Below are 25,194 nucleotides of genomic sequence, written 5' to 3'. Positions count from 1 at the left end.
GGAACCCAGAGCCCATTAAATCTCCCCCCCTGCAGCTCCAGCAGCTGGGCTGGGGCCGGGATTTAATGGGCTCACAGCAGGGGTAAAAGTAACTTCCAGGATTTACTGGTACTGCATGAATACTAAGGGGGCGTGGCCTAAACTGGAAGAGGCGGGGCCTCAAGATTTAAAGGTCCTGGAGCATCGGCTGCGTCTGGGAGCCCCAGGGCCTTTAAATCAACCCTGGGCTCAGGGGCAAATTAAAGGGCCCAGGGCTCAGGCCGCCGTAGAGCCCCAAGCCCTTTAAATCCCCCCCCCCCCGCAGCTCCGGCAGCCGGATTCGGGTGTGGATTTAAAGGGCCCGGAGCTCCCATGACTGCAGGGAGCACCGAGCCCTTTAAATCTGGCCCCAGCCCGGCTGCTAGAGCTGCGGGGGAAAATTAAAGGGCTCTCGGCTCCCTGCAGCCACCAGAGCTCCTGTTCAAATCCCTGCTGAGGAAGCCGGAGTGGTCCGGCACGGCATATTGGCTCTTCCTGGTACGCCATATTGGACTGTAATGGCTTATTTTAATCTCTGCTTCAGAGATCCCACGGCTACGGGGAGCCCAGAGCTCTTTAAATTCCCCCGCAGCTCTGGCAGCCGGGTTCAGATGTGGATTTAAAGGGCCTGGAGCTCCCACGGCTGCAGGGAGCCAGAGCATTGCCAGGCTGGGGCCAGGAATTAAAGGGCTCAGAGCTCTGGCAGTTGCTGGGAACCCAGAGCCCATTAAATCTCGCCCCCCACCCCCCCGCAGCTCCAGCAGCTGGGCTGGAGCCAGGATTTAATGGGTTCAGCGCTCCCCGTGGCTGCATAGATCCCAGTGCCCTTTAATTGCCCCCCCCACAGCTCCAGCACCCAGGCTGGGGCAGGGAATTAAAGAGCTGAGAGCTTTCCGCAGCGGCAGGAGCTCCGGGCCCTTTAAATCCTGGCTCCAACTGGGTAAGGCTCAGGCTCCCCACAGCCATGGGAGTGCCGGGCCCATTAAATCCACGCTCGAACCCGGCTGCCAGAGCTGCGGGGGGAATTTAAAGGCCCTGGGGCTCCCAGCCACAGCCGATGCTCCAGGATCTTTAAATCTTGAGAGGCCCCGCCCCTTCGGGTTGAGGCCATGCCCCCTCAGGACTCCGGCAGTACCGGTAAGTCCTGGAAGTTACTTTCACCCCTGACTTAATCATTCCTTTACCTGTGTTCACCTTGTGCGCCGGTGACTCCCCCGAGCCGCAGTCGCATTCCACCTCTAAGGGGTGAACAAAGAGAGGCCACCATGCTCGTTGGGGTGCTCGTTGGGTTTTGGGTTCGGGTTCCGCGTATCCATCAACAGCTGAGCCCAAAGGGCTCCTCGGTCGCTCCCTCCTCCTCCTCGGCACTGTCGCTGATGTAGCGCTTACTCCACAGATGGTCAAAGACCTTTGGGGCAAAGACAGAGTCCGAAGTTCTCACGGGGGTGGTGAAGGAGTCCAGGTTTCCTCTCAGCAGCCTTCCCACGATTTCTAAACCATGTGTCCTTGGTGAGAGATGGCCTCGTCCGTCCAGCACTGGGACTTAGGAGGTGATGGTGCTGCACTCTGATTGGCAGAGGGCCCTGGGAGGAGTTCTTAGTGGGATCATACGGCCCTCTCCCAGACAGGTCACCCTCCCCCAGAACTCGCCCTGATTGGTCAGAATCTCCTCTGGGGGTGGTCCTGTCAGGACAAAACCGATCCTAATTGGTTGAGGGCAGTGAGAGGAGTTCTTAGAGGGGTCACAAGACACACGTCGGGATAGGTCACCCTCCTACCCCAGAGCTCGCCCTGATTGGTCAAATCTCCTCTTGGGGTGGTCCTTCTGGGAGGAAACCCATCCTGATTGGTAGAGGGTGGTGGGAGGAGTTCTTAGAGGGGTCACATGACACACCTGGCTTCCAGTCATGTGGCCGCCTTGACCACGAAGTAATACCCCCATGGGGCGGGACTTCCGGAGACAGGTGGGAGGGACTAAGGGGTCATGGGGCGGGGTTAGGCTTTGATTAATAGTGGGGCCTGTCTACTGCTGCTGGGTGATGAGTGTTTGCAGGCAGAATGGGAGCCAGTGTCCATGTCCAGGCCGGAGGTCGAAGCCGGGTGGTCGGAAGTACGAGGCAAAGTCCATATCCATGCAAAGATCGAAGCCATGCAGTCGAAATTGAAGGGGTTGGGGAAGATCAGGAGGAGAAGGAGGTGGCAGGGCTGGAGCGGTGGCTGGAGGGCCTGGAGCGAGGCTAGAGAAAGGCAAGGAGAATACTGAGCCAGGGTTCAGAACCCAAATCTGGAGCCAAGAAGGGTCACGCCAAAGTCATCGCCAGAGACCGGAGTCAAGAGTCCAGCCAGAGTCAACAGCGAGAAACCGGAGGGCAGGGCAGGGCAGGGCAGGGCAGGGGGTACATGCGGGCGGGAATGAGGATGACTTACTGGAGCCCCTCATCGGGGGGACTCCCTTCCTAGCAATAACAGAAGGACAGCGGGGTGACAAAGATGTCTCTGAGCCTGGGCTCCAAGCCAAGGGGAGCTCCCATCCAGGCTGTGTGCCAGGACCCCGCCACCCTCCCTGTTCATTTCACACTCACAGACCCGTGGCCGGAGGAGAATAAAGGGCAGCAGCGACGGTGCCCCTGGGGGAAAGGCTCTAGGCCGGGACCCAGTCCACTTCCCAGATCTACACCCAGGATTGTGTGACCAGGCCCACAGCCCTTCCTCTGCATCTCAGTTCCCACCGGCCGGACGGGGAGGCTCCTCCCCTGCCCTAGGGTGTTCGGGGGGAGTTTCATTCCCGGCTGGGAAGGGCTCAGATACCAGGTGGGTGGATTGGGCCCCGGCTGGGGGATGGTCGGACATTCGCTGAGTCAGGGGTGACAGGGGCCATGGGAGGGTCTGAGCAGTGACGACGGGGGAGGGGCCCCATGTCAGGCCACCCCTCCCAGACTGCAATGGCTATTGAGCACAACCCCTGGCTCTGCAGATGCTCTCACTTCTGGGCCAGCCCCACAGCCTGATTCTTCCCAACCAGTAACTGGCCTGGCCCCAGCCCCAGGGGTCGGGTGGGGCAGGGTGTCCAGAGAGAGGTGCTCAGCCTTGGTTTCTCTCAGTGCTGTGGGGGGCTCTATGGCCGCTCCCCCCAGCCCTTCCCCCCAGGCACAGTGAGACAGAGCAGTACCTGCGGCAGGGGGTCCGAGCCGGTCATGTGAGGGTGGGGGGTCTTCAGTGCTGCCCCACGGAGCACAGCCCCTGCAGGGCGTCGGGCACCTGACCCAAGACCCTGATGTTAAACAGCTGGACCTTTATGTAGGCTGCGATGTCCTCCTGTTGCAAGGGAACAAGGATCAATCAGAGACTCCGATACCCACGAGAACGAAGGGTATTAACGGCACCGGGAGCCAGCAACATTTCCTCCCCATGTCTGAGGGACGGATTCCCCCGCCCAACCCCCGAGACGAAATCTTCTCTCTTCTCTAGTGACTTCCATCCCCTCTCCCACCATTGTGGAACAAACTCCTGCCCCCACTCCTCTCAGTCCCCCTGAGAGCTGTTCTACCTCCCAACCCAGCGGGAATCCAGCTCCGCTCCCCAGAGTCCCCTCAGCCACTCTCGCCTCCTCCAGCCGGGGGCTGGGAGGCTTTGGGCAGTAGTGCCGGCGGGTGAGAGGAAGTGGACACCTTTCCCCAAGGGATCCCCATGTCCTTAATGTGATGCCATGGGCAGTGGCTCTGGTGAATGGGGCACTTATGCAGCCTCTGCTGACTGACTCCTCCAGTTCTCCCAGAGCAGGTGGGGGCTGGGATAACACGATACCAGAGCTCTAGGAACCGGCCTGAGGCCCCGAGGGGGATGAAAGGCTCACAGAAGGGACTAGGGGAGTTGGCAGCCCCTAGCATGAGCAATGGCAGCGTGTCGTGCTGATGTGACGCCTGTTAGGAAATAGCCTTGCTGGGGAGCTGGGTCTGCCCTGCTTTGAGCTGCAGGGAGAAGCTGGCACCGACCAATGGCACCTGTCTGGGGTCACCCTCTCCTTGCTCCCTGGTCAGCGCATGGGGATGGGATGGAAGTGATTTTCAATGGCCTGGAGGTGAAAGGCCCTGGGGGTCTCTCCCGAGGTGACCCCTCTTTGGTTACCTCGTCCTCTAGCAGCTGGCCAGCTTCCCCCAGGATGGAATACGTCAGCACCAGGCCAGCCTGGCTGATGCAGAGGAGGGGGTGGTGAATGGCCAGCAGGCCCGCCTGGAGGAAAGACCTTTCCTGCTCCTCTGTGAACAGCTCGCCAAAGGCCTAAAACCAAAAGAACCAGAGCCCTTACAATGGCCCAGAACCTGGCTCCAAATCCCTCGAGTGTCTCACAAGGTGGAGAAGAGTCCTGGGGCAGCCAACCTTTGGGGCCCCATGGACCAGGAACCCCCGTCAGTAGGAGGCTGCAGGCACTGAGGCCTCCAATAGCTCTTATGGAGCAGGATTCACTGTAGGTGCCATGAGATGCTGGGAATGTGTCTGCGTGCTCTGGAACCCAGCTCACACAGACAGCCCAGGACCCGTGCTGCTCCCAGCAGCGATAGCTGCTGCAGCTCACCCGCTAGAGGTTTGGGGGTCTTTTAGATCTGGTTCATTCCCACACCTCACCCCACGGACATTCCCAGGAGCCTCACATACTCTGCTGGAAATAAGGAGCAGGCTCTTGCCCTGTGTCCATGACACACTCACTGCAGCGGGAGACAGCTCCACACCTGAGCTGCTGCAATGCACCGGCGGAGAGTCCTTACCTCTCCCACCCTGGCCAGATTTCTATACCCCAGACGCTCGGGGTCATGGAGCCCGTCCCGGCACCACAAGTCTGGGGCCTCGCTGGTGTTGAGCCCTGGGGGAGAAAGACACACCCATTGGGGAGGTTTGGCCTTCCGCTTTCAGTGCCTGTTTCCTTCTGGGTGCACACTGGCCAGGCTCCTCCTGGCATCCGCAGCCCAATGGAATCGCAGGGTCCATGCCAGGCGGGTTAGTACCAGAAGGGGGATTTGTTTCAGCCATCACCGTAATCATGTGACCCTTACGGTCATGGGGATGTCTAATACTGAGAACCCCCCGCACCCACTGAAGTCAAGATCTGGCCCTGGCTACCCGACTGGTGACACCCTACAAGCTTTGTGTCCGTCCCCTGTAGTGCCTGCTCCTGCCCCTGCCCTCATGATGGGCTCTTTCCCTCCATGTGTCTCAATAGCTCCGTTCCTGTCCCCTCACGAGCTGGCTGCCCCGTACTGGGTGGGCTGATTTCCCTGGGCTGGGGGACAGAGCCGGGCTCTGAGATAAGGCAGCCAATTTCCTTGGCACTTTCACACTCATCTCCCTAATTCAGAGAGAGGGGGAGAGAAAGAGTCACCATCTAAGCTGGGGTCAGTCTCAGAGGAGGGGGCTTCTTTCTGTAGGGTCCCACTGCCCAGCAGAGGGAGTCTCGAAGGAGGGGCCTTGTTTCTATTGGGATTCCTCTTCCCCGCTACAGCGGGTCTAAGCAGAGAGGCCTTAGTTCTAGAGGCGTCCCAATGGCCAGCTGGAGCTAGTCTCCCAGAGGCTCATTTCCATGGGGTCCCATTGCCCAGCTGGGTTTCTTACCCCTCTTCCGGAGCAGGAGCCAGTAAAGCCAGTATATCCCACCCCTGGCATGCCGACTGATGTTACTGGCTGGGTGGGATATCCAGAGACCCAGCTGCAGAACGAATTCTCCTGCCTTGGAGAAGGCGGAGGAGGTCTGGTGGAAGGAGAAGGAGAGGGGAATCCATCACTATTCTCCCTTCAGCTCCCCAGCGCCCCTGGACCTGAGCTCTGCTCCCACCCCTCTGTAGGAGGCGCTGGGGGAGAGGAGCGACAGCCCTCTTCCTCTCTGCCCCCAAGGGAGCTCGGAGCAAAGGGAGCAGGGCAAGGGCCCTCGCTGAGCACTCGCTGCCTCGCTGCTCCAGAATAACAAGGGCCCTGAGGCCAGGCACGACCCTGCCACCGAGCGGCCTATGGAACGCAGTCCCTTACGGACCCGGGGGGACCAATTAGCCAGGGGATGAGGAACTTGACTCTGCAGGACGCTGGGGTCAGAGGTCACTTACGTCAAATCCAGGCAGGGAGGTGGCGAACTGGAGCAGGGCCGCACTGGTCTGGACGGCCCTGGCTCTCTCCTGGGGGTTGTTTGCCAGGAGAGAGCGATGGATGTGCTGCAGGAGAAGGAGGCAGGGGAGGGTCAGCGGGCAGGCGTACATGCTCTACAAACCAGCCTCTCCCCCTCCCCAAGGGGCTGACACTTTGTGCTCAGGGTGGAATAGCCGAGCCCTGGTGGCAGAGCTTGAAAAGGGGGTTCAGTCTCTCAGGCCCCAGCCAGGCCTGGTGCTCACTGTTAGTGCTTAATGCAACCGTGCAGAGCTCTGGCTGACAGTCCCAGCTCCTTCCCCCTGCACTGGCAGCTCTGGGAACGTGTGGCCGGCTGGGTCCAAGCTGGGAGGACACAATGGAAACGTGGCTCTTCTAGTCTCTCCTTTACTGCCCTCCCACAGGGCTCAGGGGCAATTCCACCCCAGACCGTCCATTCTACTCACCTCCAGGAGGTGCTGCAGCTTCTCCAAGGTGGGGGTCTCTGTTAGCTGGCTCCTGAGGATGGTGTCCAGGCTCCGCAAATAGCGGTTGTGCAGAGCCTGCAAGAAGAGGGAGCACCCGTCAGTCATGGGACATGGGGCTACACCAGTCAGGGGACAATGAGGAGGATTCTCCAGGAGCCCTGGCAAGACTCAAAAGGCACATCCTGGCCTCTCTCATTCACATCACTCCAGGGACACTTCGCAAGAGTTCATGGCCGGATGCCTGCTGCCTCGTCAATCCTTGCTCTTCGCAGTTCTCTGTGCAGGGCCTGGTACCCAGCAGAGTATGGACCAGCCAAACTGCAATGGGTGGGAGTTAGGATCCCCGGGAGAGTCCAGGCAGGAGATCAGAGAATGAGGAGAGGAGGGAAGGCTGGGATCAGCCACGGAGGGGTAACGCAATCCCCTCTGAACCCCTGATCCATGAACAGCACGTCAGGATCAAGGCACATGCCCTGGACCCCACACCCAAACCAGCTCCAGGGCTCAGGACCTCCATGGGGTTGGACAGGGAAAGCCGTCCCCTTCCCGAAACCAGTGTCTCCCTGTGCAGACAGGGGTTGGAACATGGACAGTGTCTGCAAGGACCTTGGCCTGTGTGGGACAAATGTCCCCACTTTGGGGTGCCAGATAACAGAGGAGATGTGTCCCCCCCATTGGGGGTGAGGGATTCTCTGGTGCAAGACCCCCCTGCCTGGGTGGGGACGGAACAAGGAGCAGGACAGACTGGGGGGCAGCACAGCTGGGGGATTTTTGTACCTCAGCTCCGCCCTGCAGGTGCTGCTGGATCACCAAGATGATGTCTTCCTCAGGGCAGAAATCCTGCTCCTCCTGCTCCTCCTCCTCCTCGCATTCCTCCTCTTCAGGCCACGACACCTGGGCACTGGGGGTGTCTGCACCAGGGAGGGAAGGAGAAAGTTTAATCCCTTCTGCTGCTGGGGGGATGCAGTGGACAGAGAAGGCTCCACGTTTCCCCTTTCTCTGTAAGGAGCCCCGTGACGGCGAGGGCCCCACCCTGCCCCTCCCAGAGATGCCCTCAGCCCCATCAGCCTCAGGGCCCACGTGGCAGTCAGACCCCCCCCCAACATGATCAGGGGAGGCTGGAGCTCCCCGACTCGGCCCAGCATCCCCTGCCTTGGGGTGTGGCTGTGCCACCCCCACTGGTGTTAGGGGGGGCTCATGTGGGTCAGTCCCAGCGCCTTGGCGAGCCCATGGGCACAGGGTGTTACTAGTCCCCCACCGCCCCAGTCCTTCTCCCTTTCCCCTGGGTCTCCCCTCACCTCCAAAGAAGGAGCCTTCAAAGACAGGGCTGCCAGACCCCACGGAGGAGCTGCTGGCCCCGCAGGAGTATGCGGAGCTGCTGGAGTTTGTCCCGCAGTCACTCAAATCCTGCTTGCGGCTGGTGGGATGCTCCTCTATGGCCAGGGTAGGGCTGGCAGGAGGCTCCTCCGTTGCTAGGGTGGGGCTGGCGGGAGGCTTCTCCGGGGCCAGGGTGGTGCCGGCGGGAGGCTCCGCAGTCGCCAGGGTGGTGCCGGCGGGAGGCTCCGCAGTCGCCAGGGTGGGGCCGGCAGGAGGCTCCGCAGTCGCCAGGGTGGGGCCGGCGGGAGGCTCCGCAGTCGCCAGGGTGGGGCCGGCGGGAGGCTCCGCAGTCGCCAGGGTGGGGCCGGCGGGAGGCTCCTCTGGGGCCAGGGTGGGGCCGGCGGGAGGCTCCGCAGTCACCAGGGTGGGGCCGGCGGGAGGCTCCTCTGGGGCTAGGGTGGGGCCGGCGGGAGGCTCCTCTGGGGCCAGGGTGGGGCCGGCGGGAGGCTCCTGCTGGGCCCTGGGGTGCAGCTCCTGGCTCCTTGGCTTCCTGCAAAGGAAGCCCCAGAGCTGCCGTCCCCGGCTCCTGCCCCCCCCTGGCTCTCTGCTCCATGGCTGAACCCGGGGCCACCTCCGTTTCGACCCAGAAGGTGCCTCCGGGTCAGCTAGAGGAGCTGCTGTCTTCCGCCTCCTCCAGCAGGCGAAGCAGCTCCTCCCTTTCCCCTGGGCACGAGCCTCTTCCCTGCCCGCGGGGACAGAGGGGCCGCTCTCTGCCTGGGCAGGCTGGCTGATGTCTTCTGGCTGTGGAGCCACCTGCCCGGCCTTCCTCCTCAGCATCTGCCGGATTCGCTCCATCCTGGAAGTGAGTGGGGAGCAGCCATGAGTCTGGCTTCAAGGCAGCCTCTCATTAATGAGCCTGCCTGCTCCCCTGCCCACCTCCCCTCTGCTGAGGCAATTTCTCCTCCCGACACATCCCACCCCAGGGCACAGGAACCCTCAACCTGGGGAACAAACCCTGACAAGGGACGGGCTGGGAGCCCTAGTGGTGGGATATTCCCACCACACTGGGGATGGCTCTGGAGAACTCCACTTACTTACTCTAGATCAGATGGAGCAGGGTGGCAGATGCTGAGGGTTGCTCCTCCCTTCACCCTCCTCGACCTCCTGCACCCAGGTGGCCGGCAACGGGTGCCGCTCAATGCCCTGCCAGCAGGGCAAGGGGTAGCAACCAGCTATCGAAACTGGCTGTGAAAACAATACAATGCCACTAGTGGAACGCTCCTGGGACACTCCATAGCTGTACCCGGGGCCACCTCCATTTGGGCCCAGAAGGTGCCTCAGGGTCAGCTAGGGGAGCTGGGGGCTTCCTCCTCCTCCAGAAAGCCAGAGCTGGCAGTGCCAGCAGGACTCGATTCCCAGTCTCCCTGGCTCCGAGTGGGACCTGTTGTAGTGACTGACGGATTTGCTCCTTGTCCCCCATCCAAAGCCAATAACACATCTCTGGGTTGGCAGTCATGAGTTAGACCTTCTCAGCACCCCTCTGTCTCCCGCAGCCCTCAGCTGTTCCTTGTACTGCCGTGGCTTGGACGGTAACAGGAGTGGATACTGTTACTGGCTCACTGGGTGGTTCTAGCCAATGAGGGTCTCAGTCTAGCCTCAGAGGCCCACACCCCCAGACACTACAGGTCAGGGTGGATTGATTTCATTCCAAATGTTTTGTAGTTGTATTTTTGAGTGATTTTCCTAATGAGGGATTGATTCTCATGAAATTCGTAGTGGTGACCGATGACAGAACACGGAGCAATGGTCTCATGTTGCACTGTGGAAGGCTTAGCTTGGCTATTAGGAAACACTAGTTCACTAGGAGGGTGGTGAAGCCCTGGAATGGGTTCCCTAGGGAGGTGGTGGAATCTCCATCCTTACAAGTTTTTAAAGGTCAGCTTGACAAAGCCCTGGCTGGGATGATGAAGTTGGGGTTGGTCCTGCCTGTAGCAGGGGGTTGGACTAGATACCCCTGAGGTCTGTTCCAGCCCTAGTCTTCTATGATGCTAGGAATAGGGATCCATTCAAACATGTTGACTTGCTGGTTTTGCAGGATACAGAAAAACAAAAAGGTTGACAGAACCATTTCAAACAAACTGAGGTAAGGCAGTATCTCTAGTTCGTGCACTGAACTGATTGTTCCTGCTCATAATGTCCTTCCAGATTTTAGAAGTAGTAGCTCACACCTCCTCCTCTCTAGCCTTTATTCATATTTTACAAGGGGAAAAGAAGCCTTCATCCTTTTTCAACTCCCAATCAGTTTCTTACATTTGAATGAAGTAGCTGCATCAACTGGAATGAAGAAAATATTCTTTCCGCACCCGCAGAAGAGGCTAGTGCTGCCAAAATCTGGCTGAGTGTTTCAATAACTTCTGGACCCCCAGGTGCTTAGGCAATGACTTCCAACAGTTCAGTGCTTTGACTTCCTCTGACACTTGGCAGCAAACATGGACTTCTTCATATATGTAGTTATTTAAATTACTTTAATAGGCTGGAGCAACTAGAGGCCTTAACATCACTTGTCATCATTTCAAATTTTATACTTGATAAGTTTAAAAAAAAAACCTTTTCAATATAAATTTAAAATACCCAGTTTAAATAAAAATAAAATCTCTTTTGGGGGGATTGAGGTTGGGCTGTGAAAAAGCCACTGATTGGTCTTGCCCTTGATTTTAAAAGAACTACTTCATCTGAGAGAATCAGAAACTGCTTGTATTCTAGTCAAGGAGAGGAGGCTGCAAAATTCATCCTAGCAGTAATTTGTTGGGCCTTATTTGCTCAGTCTCAAACAAACAAGTGTGCAAAACTCTAGCTAGTCTCTTTTATGTAGGCCCAGCTAAGAGGTGGTGGGAGGGCAGGAATGCTGTCTCCTCCCGGATCCAGTAGCAATTGCACAGGATATTGCCACAAAACCTACATTTTACTGCCAAACTCTCTAAGCCAGTCCTCTTCTGCGCTTCCTGGGTTCTAAGTTTCAAATCCACAAAACCTTCCCCTTGACAGTCACTGCCCAGGTGGTGCAGCAGGCAGAGGAACCTGAGCAGTAACATTGTGACACCAGAGGGAACTCAGCCACCTGTCGCTCCCTGACTCCACTAACCCTGAGCATAAACCCGAAGCCTGAGCCCTGCCTTGGGCATGGCTCCCACGGAAACCTGCAGGTTCCTTTACTGACTTATGCAAATCACCTGTGGAGAGTCAGCACTGACTGGCTGAATTCACTCTCAAGTCACAATGCCCTTCAGCTTACAGCACGAATGGAAGGGGCACAGGGTGGAAATCAGGCTTTTCTGGTGACCCGTTTTCCAGTTGAGAAGAAGGGACAAGAGGGAAGGAGGAAGAGGGAAGCAAAATGGCCACATTCCAAACGCCCCCAGCGAGTCACAGGTTAATTCCAAGCCCAGAGGAAACCACTGTCGTCTGACTTTCTCTTTCACTTCGGCAATAGAATGTGCCTCAAAATAATTCCCATAGGAATTAGAGCAGGTTTTTAGTAAGACACCCAAGCTTGATTTTAAAAGAGGCCAGTTGTGGAAAATCCAGCACAACCCTCAGGGAATTGCTCCAAACTCTGATGTTAAAAATGCTCCTCGCCTTCTTTCCAGTGTGTATTGGTCTAGCTTCAACTTCCAGCCATTGTCTGCTCATAACCTTTCTCTGGTAAAGCGAAGATGGAGGCTTGCGGTAGCAAGGCTACAGGGATCTGCGAGGTTCCCCTTGCCCTGCATCCCTGTCCTGCCTGGCTGTTGGCAAGGGAGCTCTGTGAGGTCACAGATGCCTCACTCATAGAATCATAGACTATCAGGGTTGGAAGGGACCTCAGGAGGTATCTAGTCCAACCCCCTGCTCAAAGCAGGACCAATTCCCAACTAATTGTCTTTGCTCAATGGGCTGAGTTCCTGCCAAAAGTCACTGCCACACCCACCTTTCCCTGGCAGGCCTGACCTCTGCCCCTGGCCAGCCCAGCTGGATGTTTGAGCTGCACCCCGGATCACCCCACTTGCTCATTATTGATTCTGGGGAGCAAGCAGGCTACCCAGTAAAACAGCAGAGTCTGTTCCGCACCCCACACTGAGTTTTTCATAGAGGCATCGGTTGTGAAACAATTCAGTCTCCTAATGTGGCCTCTATTTCACGGGCTATGAAATTTCACACTCTTAGCACCCTATTGAGCCCAATTGCTTGTAATTCACTAAAAGGCACCTTCACAACCAGTTATGATGGTAGGACACCAGGAAACAGAGACTCCACCTCTCCCCTGGGTAATTTCTTCCAGTGGCTAGTCTCCCTCACTGTCATAATTAGATTGGAAATTGACAACCTCTGATAAGGGCCCAATTTATGACAATCTTTTAAATAATTTAAATAGAAGAGAAAAAATAACATTCAGTAGAACATGTTCACTGCCAAGTTTTTCAGACAGTCGCACCACTGATGTGATAGCTAAGGCCCTGGAAGCAGAGTTAGCTGAAATGCTAACACAGCTTTGGGCAGCAGTAGTTTCCTTGAAAGGTGCAGAAAATATTGTCTTCCTTTCACTTTATTCAAATCGTTCAGTTCAATCGACTAGTTTGTTGAAATTCAAGAAAGCCATTGGGAATTCACAAAACAGGCAAACTTGTTTTCCTCCTCAATCTAGGGATAAAAACTAGGGGATAGATCTACTGGTTCATCAATCTAGAAACTCGTGGAGACAAGAATGTATCATTTCACTTCACTAACCACACATCAAATTGCCTTTGTTTAAGAAATTTGTTAGTTTGAAATGCAAAACATTTTGATACAACTTCTTTCTTATGCTTCTCTTTCTAGCTCTGGCATGGCCTTGCTGTGTGACCAAAGAGAGGTATCCCTCGGTATCATGGGGGATGGAGAAAATTCTCTCATCCCTAGCAGGAGAGAGATTTGAGCAAGTCAGGCACGTTAGGGACCTCGTGCTCTAAAGGACAATGGGCGACTGTTGTTTGGGGCAAGAATCCCGACGGATTTGTTACTTGTCCCCCAACCAAAGCCAATAACACATCTCTGTATTTTCAGTCATGAGTTAGACATTCTGTCTCCCGCAGCCCTCAGCTGTTCCTTGGATTAGGGAGGCTTGGATGGTAAGAGAACTGGAATTATTTTAACGGCTTCTTGGGTGTTACTAGCCCATGAGGGTCTCAGTCTGGCCCCCAAGGCCCACACTACCTGACACTAGAGATCAGGAGGGGTTGATTTCACTCAAAGTGTTTTGTAGTTGCGTTTTTGAATTATTTTCCTAATGAAAGATTGATTCTCATGAAATCTTAGAGCTGGCAGATGACAGAACAAGGAGCAATGCTCTCAAGTTGCAGGGTGGAAGGCTCAGATATTAGCAAAAACTTTTTCCCTAGGAGGGTGGTGATGCCTGTGAATCTGCTAGGATAGAGTCCCCTATCTTGTACTTAGAGCCTATATTTTTTCTTACCTTCTACACAGATGACTACGTCTTTGAAATAAATACACACGGGAATGAAAAACACACGCACTGACTCTCCTGCACACCAACGGCTCTTGGTCCTTGGAGAGAGACCGCAAGCTGGAGGCTTGCTGCAGCAAGGCTACAGGGCTCTCCGAGGTTCCCCCTGCCCCACATCCCTGTCCTGCCTGGCCGTTGGCAAGGGAGCTCTGTGAGGTCACAGACGCCTCATCATCATTGCCCAATAGGCTGAGTTCCTGCCAAAGGTCTTTGTGACGTCACTGCCACACCCACCTTTCCTGGCAGGCCTGATGTCTGCCCCTGGCCAGCCCAGCTGGGTGTTTGAGCTGCACCCCGGATCATCCCACTTGCTCATTATTGATTCTGGGGACCAGCCAGGCCACCCAGTAAAACAGCAGAGTCTGTTCCCCACCCCACACTGAGCTTTTCATAGCGGTTATGAAACAATTCGATCTCCTAATCTGGCCTCTATTTCACAGGCTATGAAATTTCACACACTTTGCACCATATGAAGCCCAATTGCTTGTAAGTCACTAAAAGGCACCTTCCCAACCAGTTATGATGGTAGGACACCAGGAAACAGAGACTCCACCTCTCCTGGGTAATTTGTTCCAGTGGCTAGTCTCCTCACTGTCAGAAATGTGGGCCACGTCTCCTTTGAACAGGGCCGCCCAGAGCATTCCGGCCGGTCTTCGGCGTGGGGCCCTTCCGTTCGGGACCACGCCGCGGGCCTTCAGGGCACTTTGGCAGTGGGTCCCGAACAGAAGGCCCCTGGCGCCAAGACCCGGCTGCGCTGCCGGCGGCGGGTCCCGCCCGGCCCCGCCCCCGCTTCCCGCTCCGGCGCCTGGCTTCCCGGCCCCGCCTCGGCCTCTTACCGGCGCGCTGCGGCAGGGCCTGAGCGCCGCCCCGCGCTCAGCGTGGTGAGGCGGGCTGCGAGCTCCACGCCCGCGGAGGCAGCTGCCCCGCCTCCCCCGCCCTGAGTGGGGCTCAGGCCTGATGAGCTCAGGCCCACCACACGGATCGGGCGGCTCAGGCTCGCCGCCCCTCACCACGGATCGGGCGGGGCTCGCTCGGCGCTGATGCGCTAGGGCTCCAGGAGAGGGGCGGAGGCGGGAGCCTCGCTCTCTTGGGGCCCTCAGGAGCCGGGCCCGGGGCAATTGCCCCTTGCCCCCTCTGGGCGGCCCTGCCTTTGAATTTCTCTGGCTTCAGTTGGCAGCTCTTGGTTCTTGTTGAGCCTTTTTTGGCTAGATCAAATTAGCCCTGCCCCGTGAAATCAGATCTCCCCGTCCTGCTGGGAGCCCCCCAACCAGGAGAACCCAGTAGGGGCCTCGTAGCTGTTTCTCTGCCCGGCTGGTGACAGGACTTCCTCTCCGTGGGGATATCAGATGCACCTGCAGAGGCAATGCAGAAGTGAATGTGCTGCATCAGCCCAGCATTGGGCTCAGGGCTTTGGCCTTGGCAGCTTCTGCTCCAGTCATGTCTCTGGCTGCCCGGACTCAGAGCTTCTGGCCCCCTGTGGCTGCAGTCAGTGCTGGGGCACCGGGCTCAGGACTTTCATGCCCCTCCCCACTCCTGCCGGCGCTCTGGGTGCCTGGGCTCGGGGCTTCTGCCTGGCATCTGCAGCGGGGGCTCTGGGCTTCCCTCGCAGGTCCTTCTGGGGCTCAGGGGTCCATTTCTCTGGATGCCCCCAAAATGGTAGGAGTTGAGGTGCTCCCAAGTAGTAGGTAGGAGCCAAGGTGCTGCCAACAGCGGGGCCCCACCTGCACATCTGGGAACCTCCTCTAGCTTCAGAAAGGTTGCTGGCTGCTGCCCTTGGAGCCCAGCTCTGAAGGCAGCACACAAGTGAGGGTGACAATGCTGTGACCCCCCCACAACAGCCTCTGAACTCCCCCATTCTCCCAGTTTGGTCGGGACCCCCATGGTTACAATACCAGGAAATGTCAGGTGGAAACATCGAAATGGTGACGTTGGTCAAGTTCAAGGCCAGAGGGTTTGTAAACTAGTCAAAGTGAGCCCTGAATTTGGTAGGGACCTGGCTATTATGGAGGCCCGAGCAGGTTTGCACTCCCAGTTCTCCTGAAAGGCCATGGAGAATTCCTGCTGCCTGAGAAACTTTCCAGAATAAGCTACCAGGACTGGGAGAGAAATGAAGGAAACCAACCAAAGCCTGAGCTAGGATGGAGAGCATTGATCCAAGCCGTGTTTGAACCCCTCCACCCCCACCTGCCTGCCCGCGGTGAAACGGACAGAGGGGCACTGATTTCTAGTTGTGAACTTGCTACCGACCCTGGGCTTTAGCACAAGCCGTACAGCCCATATTCTGAACGCTTGGATAAACAGCAAAGCTGGCTTTTCCGAAACCTTTCCCCCCAGTGCCCTGCATCCACTTGGGATTGTGCCCAGCAGAGGCTGGTGGAGGGGAGGGGAAGGGAGAGGAGGCCATGCAAATGTTGTGGCGTCTGCACTACCCCACAGACACACACACACACAGCAATGCAGGGCGTAATATCCAGGACAGTAAATTATTTGGCCATAACCTACCAAATCCACAGTGTTGAAAGTCCAATTTCTCTAGAAAACAATGGGAGGGAGGGGTTAGAGAGCTGCAGTAACCACCTGGACTTCCAGTCTCTGGCCAGGCACATCCCCCTCTCCAGAGTTTTCACTGCTATCATCTCCAAACTGGCCCTCCTGATCTGATGTGAGGTCACATCCTGGCCTTTAGGGCCATTGGCAGGATCTTCCCTGTTCCCAGCTGCAGCATCACCCTCGTTATCCTGCCTGATAAGGATCCCGCCAGGGCTCAGCTAAATGGCATGTGTCATGACAGGCTCTTTGCTTTAAAGGCTGCAGCCAAACAGGGAGACACAGGTTCTCTTACAGACTGCGGGGGAGGGGGGCGCTAGGTACCTGTCTCCTATACAAATTAAGCCTGGTGGGATGAAAACAATGGAAGCCCCTTTTACACACAGGGGGATGAGAAGCCGCAGGCAGGAAGAACAGCCTGAAGCCATCCTGCCTCTTGAAACAAGCTCGTTGACCTTTGGGAGATATAAGCCAGGAGAGAAACCGTCTTTGGCCTCCATCACTAGAGAGACCCAAAGGAACAGAGCTCTTGCAAGCTGAGGAAGTTGTGTCCTTCAACCAAGGGGTGTGGGTGTGGGCTGAAGTTTCTGGAACTGAACATAGATGAGAAACCTGCTTAGGCAAAGATCTTTCCCCTAGGCAGACAAGGGAAGCCAGCCCCTTGTGCCTCCGTGGAAGGTCCTGCCTGAGGGAAAGCAAGCAGGACTGACTGCTTGTGGTTGCTACACACCAAAGACTACAAAAGATTCAGGTTGCTCCCAGTCCTAAGAGACCAGTCACTTGTCTCAGATCAATTTGTACCTCAGACTTCACACCAAAGACAATGCTTGCGGCCAGCCCTGTCATGAACTAAGGATCATGGGCGCCAACTTATATGGGCTCTTGGAGCTAAAGCCCCAGGAATATTCATAATCAGGGGCTCTGCTCCACCAATATTTGGAGCTAGATTTTTCCCCCTCCCCGACAGCTTCCCTGCCTGAATGTAAAGAGAGCGCACAGCGTCTCTCTCCTTTGCTGCTGCTGCCGTAGCCTAAGGGCTGCAGCATTAGCATAAGAGGAATGCTAACGACTGCTGAAGCACTCAGGACGGGGAGGGGAGTGGAGGGGGCCTCCCCTCTCCTGCCCCTACCTGGAGGAGACACAAATGGGCCAGGAGACAGACATCATTCACCTTAGCAGCTGCTGGGGCTTCCGTGAGTGTTTGACCCTATGATTTTTTATTATGTTTGAGTGTTTGACCCTATGATTCCCCCCCTGCCCCAGCCCCAGTCCCAGCCCCTACTCCTACCCCCAGTGAGGCACAGCAGGCTGCACAGGGGAGGCAGGAAGCTACATGTGAAGGCAATGCCCCCTCCCCAGCACTCCACCAACCCACCCGCCACAGGAGGGATGGGAGAGGAGGCTTCCTAGACCTGAGCAGCTGGGGCTTGGGTGAATTTTATGACACGCTGCTCCCCGTCCCATAGCCAGCCACCACCCTGCCTACCCCACTTCTGCCCCATGCTGGGCAAGGGGCAGCCCCATCTACAGTGAAGTTATGGTGAGGGGCAGCAACATGGAAGGCCACCTGTGCCCCCCCCCCCAGTACCCATCATAGGGGAGGGGAGTGAGCTTTCTGGACCTGAGAGGGGCTCTAGGAGCATGTGCAGAGTGTGTGCCGTGCGGGGCAGGAGGGGTCCCTCCCCTGGAGCTTGCTGCTGCCAGTGGTGGTGATGGGGAGTCCTCTCTGGCCCTAGCCCTGGGGCAGCCTGTCTGCACCCCAAGTTCCTCATCCTCAGCTCTGCCTCACCCCAAAGCCTGCACCCCCAGCACCGAGCACGCTCCTGCACTGTGAACCCCTCATCCCCAGCCCCACCCCAGAACCCTCACCTGAGGGGAAAAACATGCAATTTAAATTTGGTGGTCAGTTTGGAGTATCATTGTATTTAGCACAATATTTGATTATTTTACACCCTTCAAAGTATGTAACTGGTCGTATACAGGTGTTTTCTCTGAATACTGTCTGTGTGCCTCAGTTTCCCCAATGCATTTCTTAAGGCTCTAGATGGTGGGATAAGGAGGTGCGATTGTTGTAAAGTCCTAGAGGGCCAGTGTGATGCTGTCTCCACAGAGAATGGCCGACACCCTGTCTCCAGGCAACTGATGGCCTGGGCCACTCTCCTGCAAGGTGCCAACTGAAGGTGTTTGGAGTATCATTGTATTTAGCACAATATTTGATTATTTTACACCCTTCAAAGTATGTAACTGGTCGTATACAGGTGTTTTCTCTGAATACTGTCTGTGTGCCTCAGTTTCCCCAATGCATTTCTTAAGGCTCTAGATGGTGGGATAAGGGGGTGTGATTGTTGTAAAGCCCTAGAGGGCCAGTGTGATGCCGTCTGCACAGAGAATGGCTGCAACCCTGCCTCTAGGCAACTGATGGCCTGGGCCACTCTCCTGCAAGGTGCCAACTGAAGGTGTTGGAGAACAAAGAGATCAGGTGGCCTCCTAATGCTTGGAAAAAAGACAAAGGCCAGAGGAGGGAGTGTCAGTGCCTGTGCAGACTTCCGGGAAGCGCATGGTGTGGAAGGGGATGCTGGGATGCTTTGGAACAACTCCATACAAAGCCAGTCAGGACTCTGGGGGAGCCTCCTCTCTGAGCATACTGTCTGCAGGGCAAGAAGCTGACACCTTCCTGGGTCTGACCTCGGAGCATTCAGCCCTTCCACACTGTGCACTTTCCGCAGCGAGTCTGCCCAGGCAGGTCCTGGGGCAACCAGAGATCCCTGTACCCCAACTCCACAGTCAGATGTGACTCTCAGCCAGACAGTAAAACAGAAGGTTTATTAGATGACAGGGATACAGTCTAAAACAGAGCTTGTAAGTACAGAAAACAGGACCCCTCAGTCAGGTCCATCTTGGGGGGTGGGGAGCCCAGACCCAAGTTCTGGGCCTCTCCTGATTTCCCCAGCCAGCTCCAAACTGACACTCCCTCATCTGGCCTTTGTGTCTCTTCCGGACAAGGAGGCCACCTGATCTCTTTGTCCCCAACACCGTCAGTTGGCACTTTGCAGGGGAAACTGAGGCACCCACACAGTATTCAGAGAAAACATTAAGAACATTCCCACTTTGTCACAACAGGTGCAACAAAATTTAATACCGTATATTAGGTATTAATAGGCAAGTGCTGCTTCTGACTTTCCACTTTTAATTGACCCTTGTAATCTTGTGGTGCTGACGCATTGTAGCTTCATTTTATATCAGCTTACAGGGTGAGAGCGGGGGGGGGGGGACCACCATTTTGGGCCCCACCAAAAATTATACGAACCTGCCGCCTATGCCTACTCACTCTTCTCTCATAGGGCTGGCTCTAATCTTGCAATTCACTTGAGTAATTCCTGAATTGGGAATTCATAAATTGGGCCATAAGTTAGGGATTTCTCCCTGATTATTCTGTTGGGGTGGAGGGAGAGTCCAGTCTTTTCACCCCATTTAATAGGCTGCAGTACCAATCTGCAAATCCTGAAATCCCTCAAGATACAATGGTGGCCAGGGTTTTTTTCTGCAGAGTTTGATGAAGTGGGCTGTAGCCCACGAAAGCTTATGTCCAAATAAATGTTAGTCTCTAAGGTGCCACAAGGACTCCTTGTTTTTTTTGCTGAGAGTCTTTGGCACCAGGTTTTCTGGCCGTTTAGCTTTACTGGAGCATGCAGCCAGCACTTCTGCATCTGATGACTGCCTGGGGAACTCCTTTAATGGGGTGTCTACACCATAGAGGAGGAACTTTTAGAGAGATAACACAGTTGGGAGCTGTCTTTTCTTTCTGCCCTGATTCCTACAGGATCCACTGGGATGGGGAGGGACAGATGATGCACCAGCCCACCCACTGTGTAGATTCCCAGATGCACAGAGTGCTCTCTGAAAGACTGTTTGTGTGTGTGGGGGAGAATAGAGGGGATGGAGGTTGGTATGGAGAAGGGGTGAGAACCCCCCCCCCACTCGCTCAGGGGAGGAGTGTGATCCATGCATACAGGCCCACATGTGTGTGGATCAGGCCCTCTGTAAGGAGTAAGTAGGACCTGTGAAATTTGGCTCCATAAACAGTCATTATTGTTAGAAAATGGTTAGGACCAGGAATGCCCTTTATTTAGTATGTTTCTACAAAGTAAAAATGGTTACCCAGTTACCACAATATTTCTCATCATGCCCCCCTCCTTCTTTCTGAGTCTGGACCAGGAGAGGAGTAGAGCATTCTCCACTGCCCAGCTGGACTGATCACAAAGCAGAATTTTTCCCATGGAGGGCTCCTGACTGGTAGCTTCAGCAGACAACCCAGTCTCCATTCTGCCTCTGGCAGCTCCAGACACACCAGTGCCTTATAAATTGGGCCCTGTGTAAACCACAATTTCATGGAGGACACAGAAATCATGAAAATGCCCCCAAACTGTGAACGTTAGTCAATTCCAAGGATGGAATGAATTCTACAAGTTAACAGTCAATTTCCAGGATGGAATACATTTTAGTTGTAAAACTGATTAAATTAACTTGTAAAATTCATTTCATCCTTTGAACTGACTAATGTTAACTTGTAAAATTCTGTGCAAACTCAGTGAAATTCAATACTTTGCCATTTGCACTGTCATTAGTTTTCTTTAAAAAAAATAAATTGATTTACACAAGTCCTTATTTATGGGGTGTGATGAAACTGCTTTAGAGGCCACAGTTACCAGTCAATGCTCATTCCACTGAGAGTGTCTTCATGTGACTGTCGGAAAGCGAGTCAACCTTTGTAGGCAAGATCTATCAACTGGCAACACAGAAGTCTCTCCAGTCCCTTGTCAGACATTACCTTCAGTAGATGTACTGACCTGGTCTCTTGCTCATTGGATATGGACACTGAAGTAAAAGGCCTGTTGTTGCAGATTGGTTTCAGGAGATAATGAGAAATGGAGATTTTCCTGCCTGTAAAACAGGATCCCGAAAGTCCCTACCCCCACCAATCTGAAGGCCTGCCATATTGTAGGGGTTGGTCTTAGTTATATTAGGTGAGATCATTTTTTCCTTCCTTTTCCCAATGGTGTGTTATGGATGGATTTGTAATGATAAAGAACTGTAGAGAGTTAATTGTTCAAATTTCTTTAAGCAATTTATCATGGAAAGAATTCACTGGAGTCAGTCACGAGATGTTCAAAGGGAAAAGTTCTGCTTCATGAGTGAAGTAAGTGTTTGTGTCAGTTAAGTAGGAATTGCTAGCCAGGGCTCCAGATTGGTGGAGATAGTGGTAAAATCCCCAAACCTGGTTTATAAGTAGGAAAATCACCCTATCCATTCCTAAGAATATACGAATGAAATGCCAATAGTAAATATCTGCTACTCATATCTAGAAAGAAAATGTCCACTTCTCACGCAAAGCTTCTTGATAATTATTTTAGAAGCATTAGGAAACACTTGACTGTTTCTGGATTTGAAAGTAGTGAATTTTGTCCCCAAACTCTCAGAAATATTTGTTTTTAAATGAATTTAAATGTGTCTTTGAGGGTAAAATAATGAGGTGAGATTTCAAAGTTTTCCTGCAAAATCTACATGGGTGCGTGGGAGTGTGTATGTACATTTTGCACATTACTTTGAAAACTCTTCATTTTATTTATATCAATTTATAAAATGCAGCTGGCCAGTGCTGTAAGAGCATATACAGGTCAGTTAAAAAATACAGGGAAACCACCCAAAAAGCTAGCATATGTTAGGAAGTGTACACCTGATTATGAAGGCCACAATGTGATGGCAAGTCTGACAAAAACCTGTCAAATACATGTTTTACCTGAATGGTTTAGTAACTTTTTTTACTGTAATCCATCACAATATAATACCATATTAGTAGACATTTCCCCTTATTCTCCCATCAATACATCTAACAACATGATACGTGAACAAATTAAAAAAAATATTACATTCAACCTGTGTACAAAGAAAAATTAAATTAGCCGCAGTGATTATTATTACAATGAAATTCCAAGCAAAGGTTCCAATCTAAACTAGTCTGCCACAGGAAACAGTCAAGATAAATGTGTGGTTTACATCAAACATGTTCCTTTTAAAAGGCTGTGTCACTACATAGCCTGTAAAGAACTTCTAAAAATAAAGGCCTGAACCTGTTCACACTGAATACAGTGGCAAAATTCCCAGAATTCTGTAGGGGAAGAAATCTGATTTAAAAAAAACCTATTCAATTAAATTAAATGCAAGAGATAACAGTGTCACAGGATAATGGTCTGCTGATGTGGTGCAAATCAAGGGTCTCAGTGCGCTTGGATGAGGCCCTAAAGCAAAGGCAAAATGGAACGGCACTTCATGGAAAATAAAGATCTAGGTCAAGCAAGAGACATTGATCCTGTGACAATCAATTTATAACAACTTCATGTTTAATGTACCAAAATGATTTATTTAGGGTTGATCATTTAATCTGATGGTTGTTGGTACATTGTGAGTAACTGTTACTCACTGCGGCCCTAATCCTATAAAACTGAACAAAGCCCAAATAAAATGGCTATGCGCTAATGAAAATGTGCTGAGCACAGCGGGCTGAGGGAAGGAATCAATCTGAACCATCTAATGGATGACTGACACGAGATTGAGCCCATTGGAAATGAAACTTGATTAGCAGTGCATTGCCAAGAGTGCTTGTGCTTAAGATACCTCATAAAATGAGCTACATTTTACAGTGTTAATAATACTACTTAGCACTTACAGAGCACCTTTCAAAAGTGCTTTATAAACATTACATAAGGTTTGAATCCTACAGTCCTTACGCTGGCAGAATTCCCATTGACTATCAATGGGGGTTTTGCCTAGTAAAAGAGAAGAGTAAGTACCACAGGATTTGGCCCATATTAATTAATCCTCATAAAACCTATAGTAAGTATTATTATCTGCCATTTTACAGATGGCAAAACTGAGGCACACAGGTTAAATGACTTGCCCTAGGCCACAGAAGAAGTCAGGGTTAGGACTCAGGTGTTCTTGTGCTTAAATCACTGGACATAAAGGACTAGAGTGTGGCATAGAGCCATAGGAGCCAGGTTATATGGGCTCATGGGGAAAGCGGGCCCATCCCCAGCCATGGTTACCTGCCTGACTGGACCAGATATGAGTGGCACTGAGATCTGGTGCAGAGGGTCACAATGACACTCCAATTTGGCCCAGCTACCCCTCTGCCAGGCTTTACCAAGTATAGGGGTCTCTGCTCCTTATACCCCCACTGAAGGCTTCACCCTCTGACTCCTGGCCCCCTACACAATTTTTACAAACCCAGCACCTATCCAAAAAGCCACAGGCTGTGCTGGATGGGGTGTGAAGAGACTGCCCTGCAGCCAGAGGAGGGTGCAGAGGGACTGTACTACAAGCCTCAACGCATCTTTGTACGATAATATAAACAGCTTTACTACCTTGTCATTATACAAGCCATGGCTGCTCATATGTCATGTTTACTTTAAAAAAATACAACAGACCTTAAATGTTAAAAGATATCTAGATAATTGTAAGAGATGGGACAACATAGGGGAGTGCACACGAGGTCACTGGATCTGGAGGTCCATGGACAGATCTTATTTTTCCCCATTCTGCACCCAAGGGTACCACCATTTTGGATGCCATCACTCCTGGAAGTACTGTCTCAAAAAGGGGCGTTTTCACAAAGGAAATCATGGCATTAATGCACTGGGAACCAGCAGAGGCGGTGATGCCATTCCTAGATGTGCGCCAAGGCATCTGGGAATGTTGTAAAAATATTGGGCTATATTCTCCCCACCTGTGGAAAAACTTACAGAATAGTCAGTGTGCTCTGAAAATTCCACAACTTTTGGAATAATTCAGTTTCTGCGGCATTCTCCTCTCTAAAAGAGGGGCTTGGGCCACACAGAGAGGGCAGACAGCACGGCCTTCTAACCATGCAGAACCAGAGGATCCATGAGGAAATCCAGATCCATCCCTGGAAATTTTGGAACCTCTGTGCTGTACCTCCTTTGTCCAAACAGCTCAGCCCTGTCAGGAGCTGTGCTGTCATATGCTCCCTCCTTTACAGGGGCGGCTCCAGGCCCCAGCAAGCCAAGTGCATGCTTGGGGCAGCATGCCGCGGGGGGCGCTCTGCCGGTCGCCGGGAGGGCGGCAGGCAGGCCGCCTTCGGCAGTGTGCCTGCAGAGGGTCCGCTGGTCCCGCAGGTTTGGTGGACCTCCCACAGGCGTGCCTGCGGAGGGTTGGCTGGTCCCGTGGCTCCACCGAAGCCGCGGGACCAGCGGACCCTCCACAAGCACGCCTGCGGGAGGTCCACCGGAGCCGCGGGACCGGTGACCAGCAGAGCGCCCCGCGCGGCATGACGCCGTGCTTGGGGCAGCAAAATGTCTAGAGCTGCCCCTGCTCCTTTAGCACCAGGTATCACCGCCTACAGTTTGGTGAATGGGGTCAAAAGCTGGGAAAGAGAGTTAAGGCTGCAACTAGCAGCATTAAATCATACACAGATTTATGCTTGGAAATGCACCAGATTTGGAGGACAGCATGCCACCATACAGCTGGTGCTCTCCAGTGCCTCACCACCTATGCCCAACAAAATCCGGGTTGCTCCAGACGTACAGTCTTTGCATGGAGACACATCTCAGATTCAGGGAGAAGGTGCCTCCCCCACACGCCATTTCTGTGGCTTTGGGGGCCCTTTAAACCCTTCACCACTCCTCTGATTTCCTTTATTTTGAGGGGAGGAAAGCTCCTCTGCCAGCCTCCATGTGGGGTGCCTGTTGGTAAACAGGAGATTTGAAGGAAATACATAGGCAGCTCAGCTATCTCCAGTTTGGCTCATCCCCAAAAGTTACCTCAGTTACTGGCTTGTGTCACTGTGTGATACAATCACTGTAGCTTCTCTCCCATTTATTTAATAGGTTGTAAAAAAAATCTCAGGCTTCAAGCTAATCGCATTTGTCTTGCTTTGTGTAATCAAAAATGCCTACCTAATTTTATTGTGTTTTAGGGATTGAGGATCTACATAACCAGGCCAATTTTAAATGCAATATATATGTCCTATTGCTGCCAACCCACAGAGACAGGAATTATAACTTTTCCCTTTGAAGAATAACTTCAGCTTTTCCAATCGTTCAGTAACTACTGGAAAATGTTCAGTATTGTCATCAGTCCGAAGAAATAACTCCATATGGACGT

The 25,194-nt window shown here is 53.5% G+C and overlaps 1 protein-coding gene across 1 annotated transcript; it reads right to left on the bottom strand.

Annotated features, from left to right (window-relative positions):
- Nucleotides 1-1,885: 1,885 nt before the first annotated feature.
- Nucleotides 1,886-14,108, bottom strand: LOC120401132. Its single transcript, XM_039530801.1, has 9 exons — nucleotides 14,060-14,108; nucleotides 7,422-7,522; nucleotides 6,591-6,686; nucleotides 6,108-6,212; nucleotides 5,623-5,758; nucleotides 4,782-4,876; nucleotides 4,144-4,296; nucleotides 3,188-3,333; nucleotides 1,886-2,255 (listed from the first exon to the last, which is right to left on the bottom strand). The coding sequence occupies exons 1-8, from the start codon at nucleotides 14,106-14,108 to the stop codon at nucleotides 3,232-3,234; spliced, it is 837 nt and encodes a 278-aa protein (XP_039386735.1). The 3' UTR covers nucleotides 1,886-2,255; nucleotides 3,188-3,231.
- Between the last annotated feature and the right edge of the window lie 11,086 nt (nucleotides 14,109-25,194).

This window comes from Mauremys reevesii, linkage group 3, assembly GCF_016161935.1.
Source record: "Mauremys reevesii isolate NIE-2019 linkage group 3, ASM1616193v1, whole genome shotgun sequence".
Lineage (NCBI taxonomy): Eukaryota > Metazoa > Chordata > Testudines > Geoemydidae > Mauremys > Mauremys reevesii.
Note: the sequence above shows the minus strand (reverse complement) of the source record. Positions and strands in the feature narration are given on the sequence as shown.

What these genes read in the sequence shown, in the direction of transcription:
- LOC120401132 (XM_039530801.1), bottom strand. Translation starts at nt 14,108, where the DNA reads ATGCTCTGGGCGGCCCTGTTCAAAGGAGACGTGGCCCACATTTCTGAC. An exon ending in AGCTGCAGCACCTCCTGGAG is followed by an intron (nt 6,213 to 6,590) that starts GTGAGTAGAATG and finishes CTTCTCCTGCAG; the next exon opens with CACATCCATCGCTCTCTCCT. An exon ending in GCCAGCTGCTAGAGGACGAG is followed by an intron (nt 3,334 to 4,143) that starts GTAACCAAAGAG and finishes CCCTTGCAACAG; the next exon opens with GAGGACATCGCAGCCTACAT.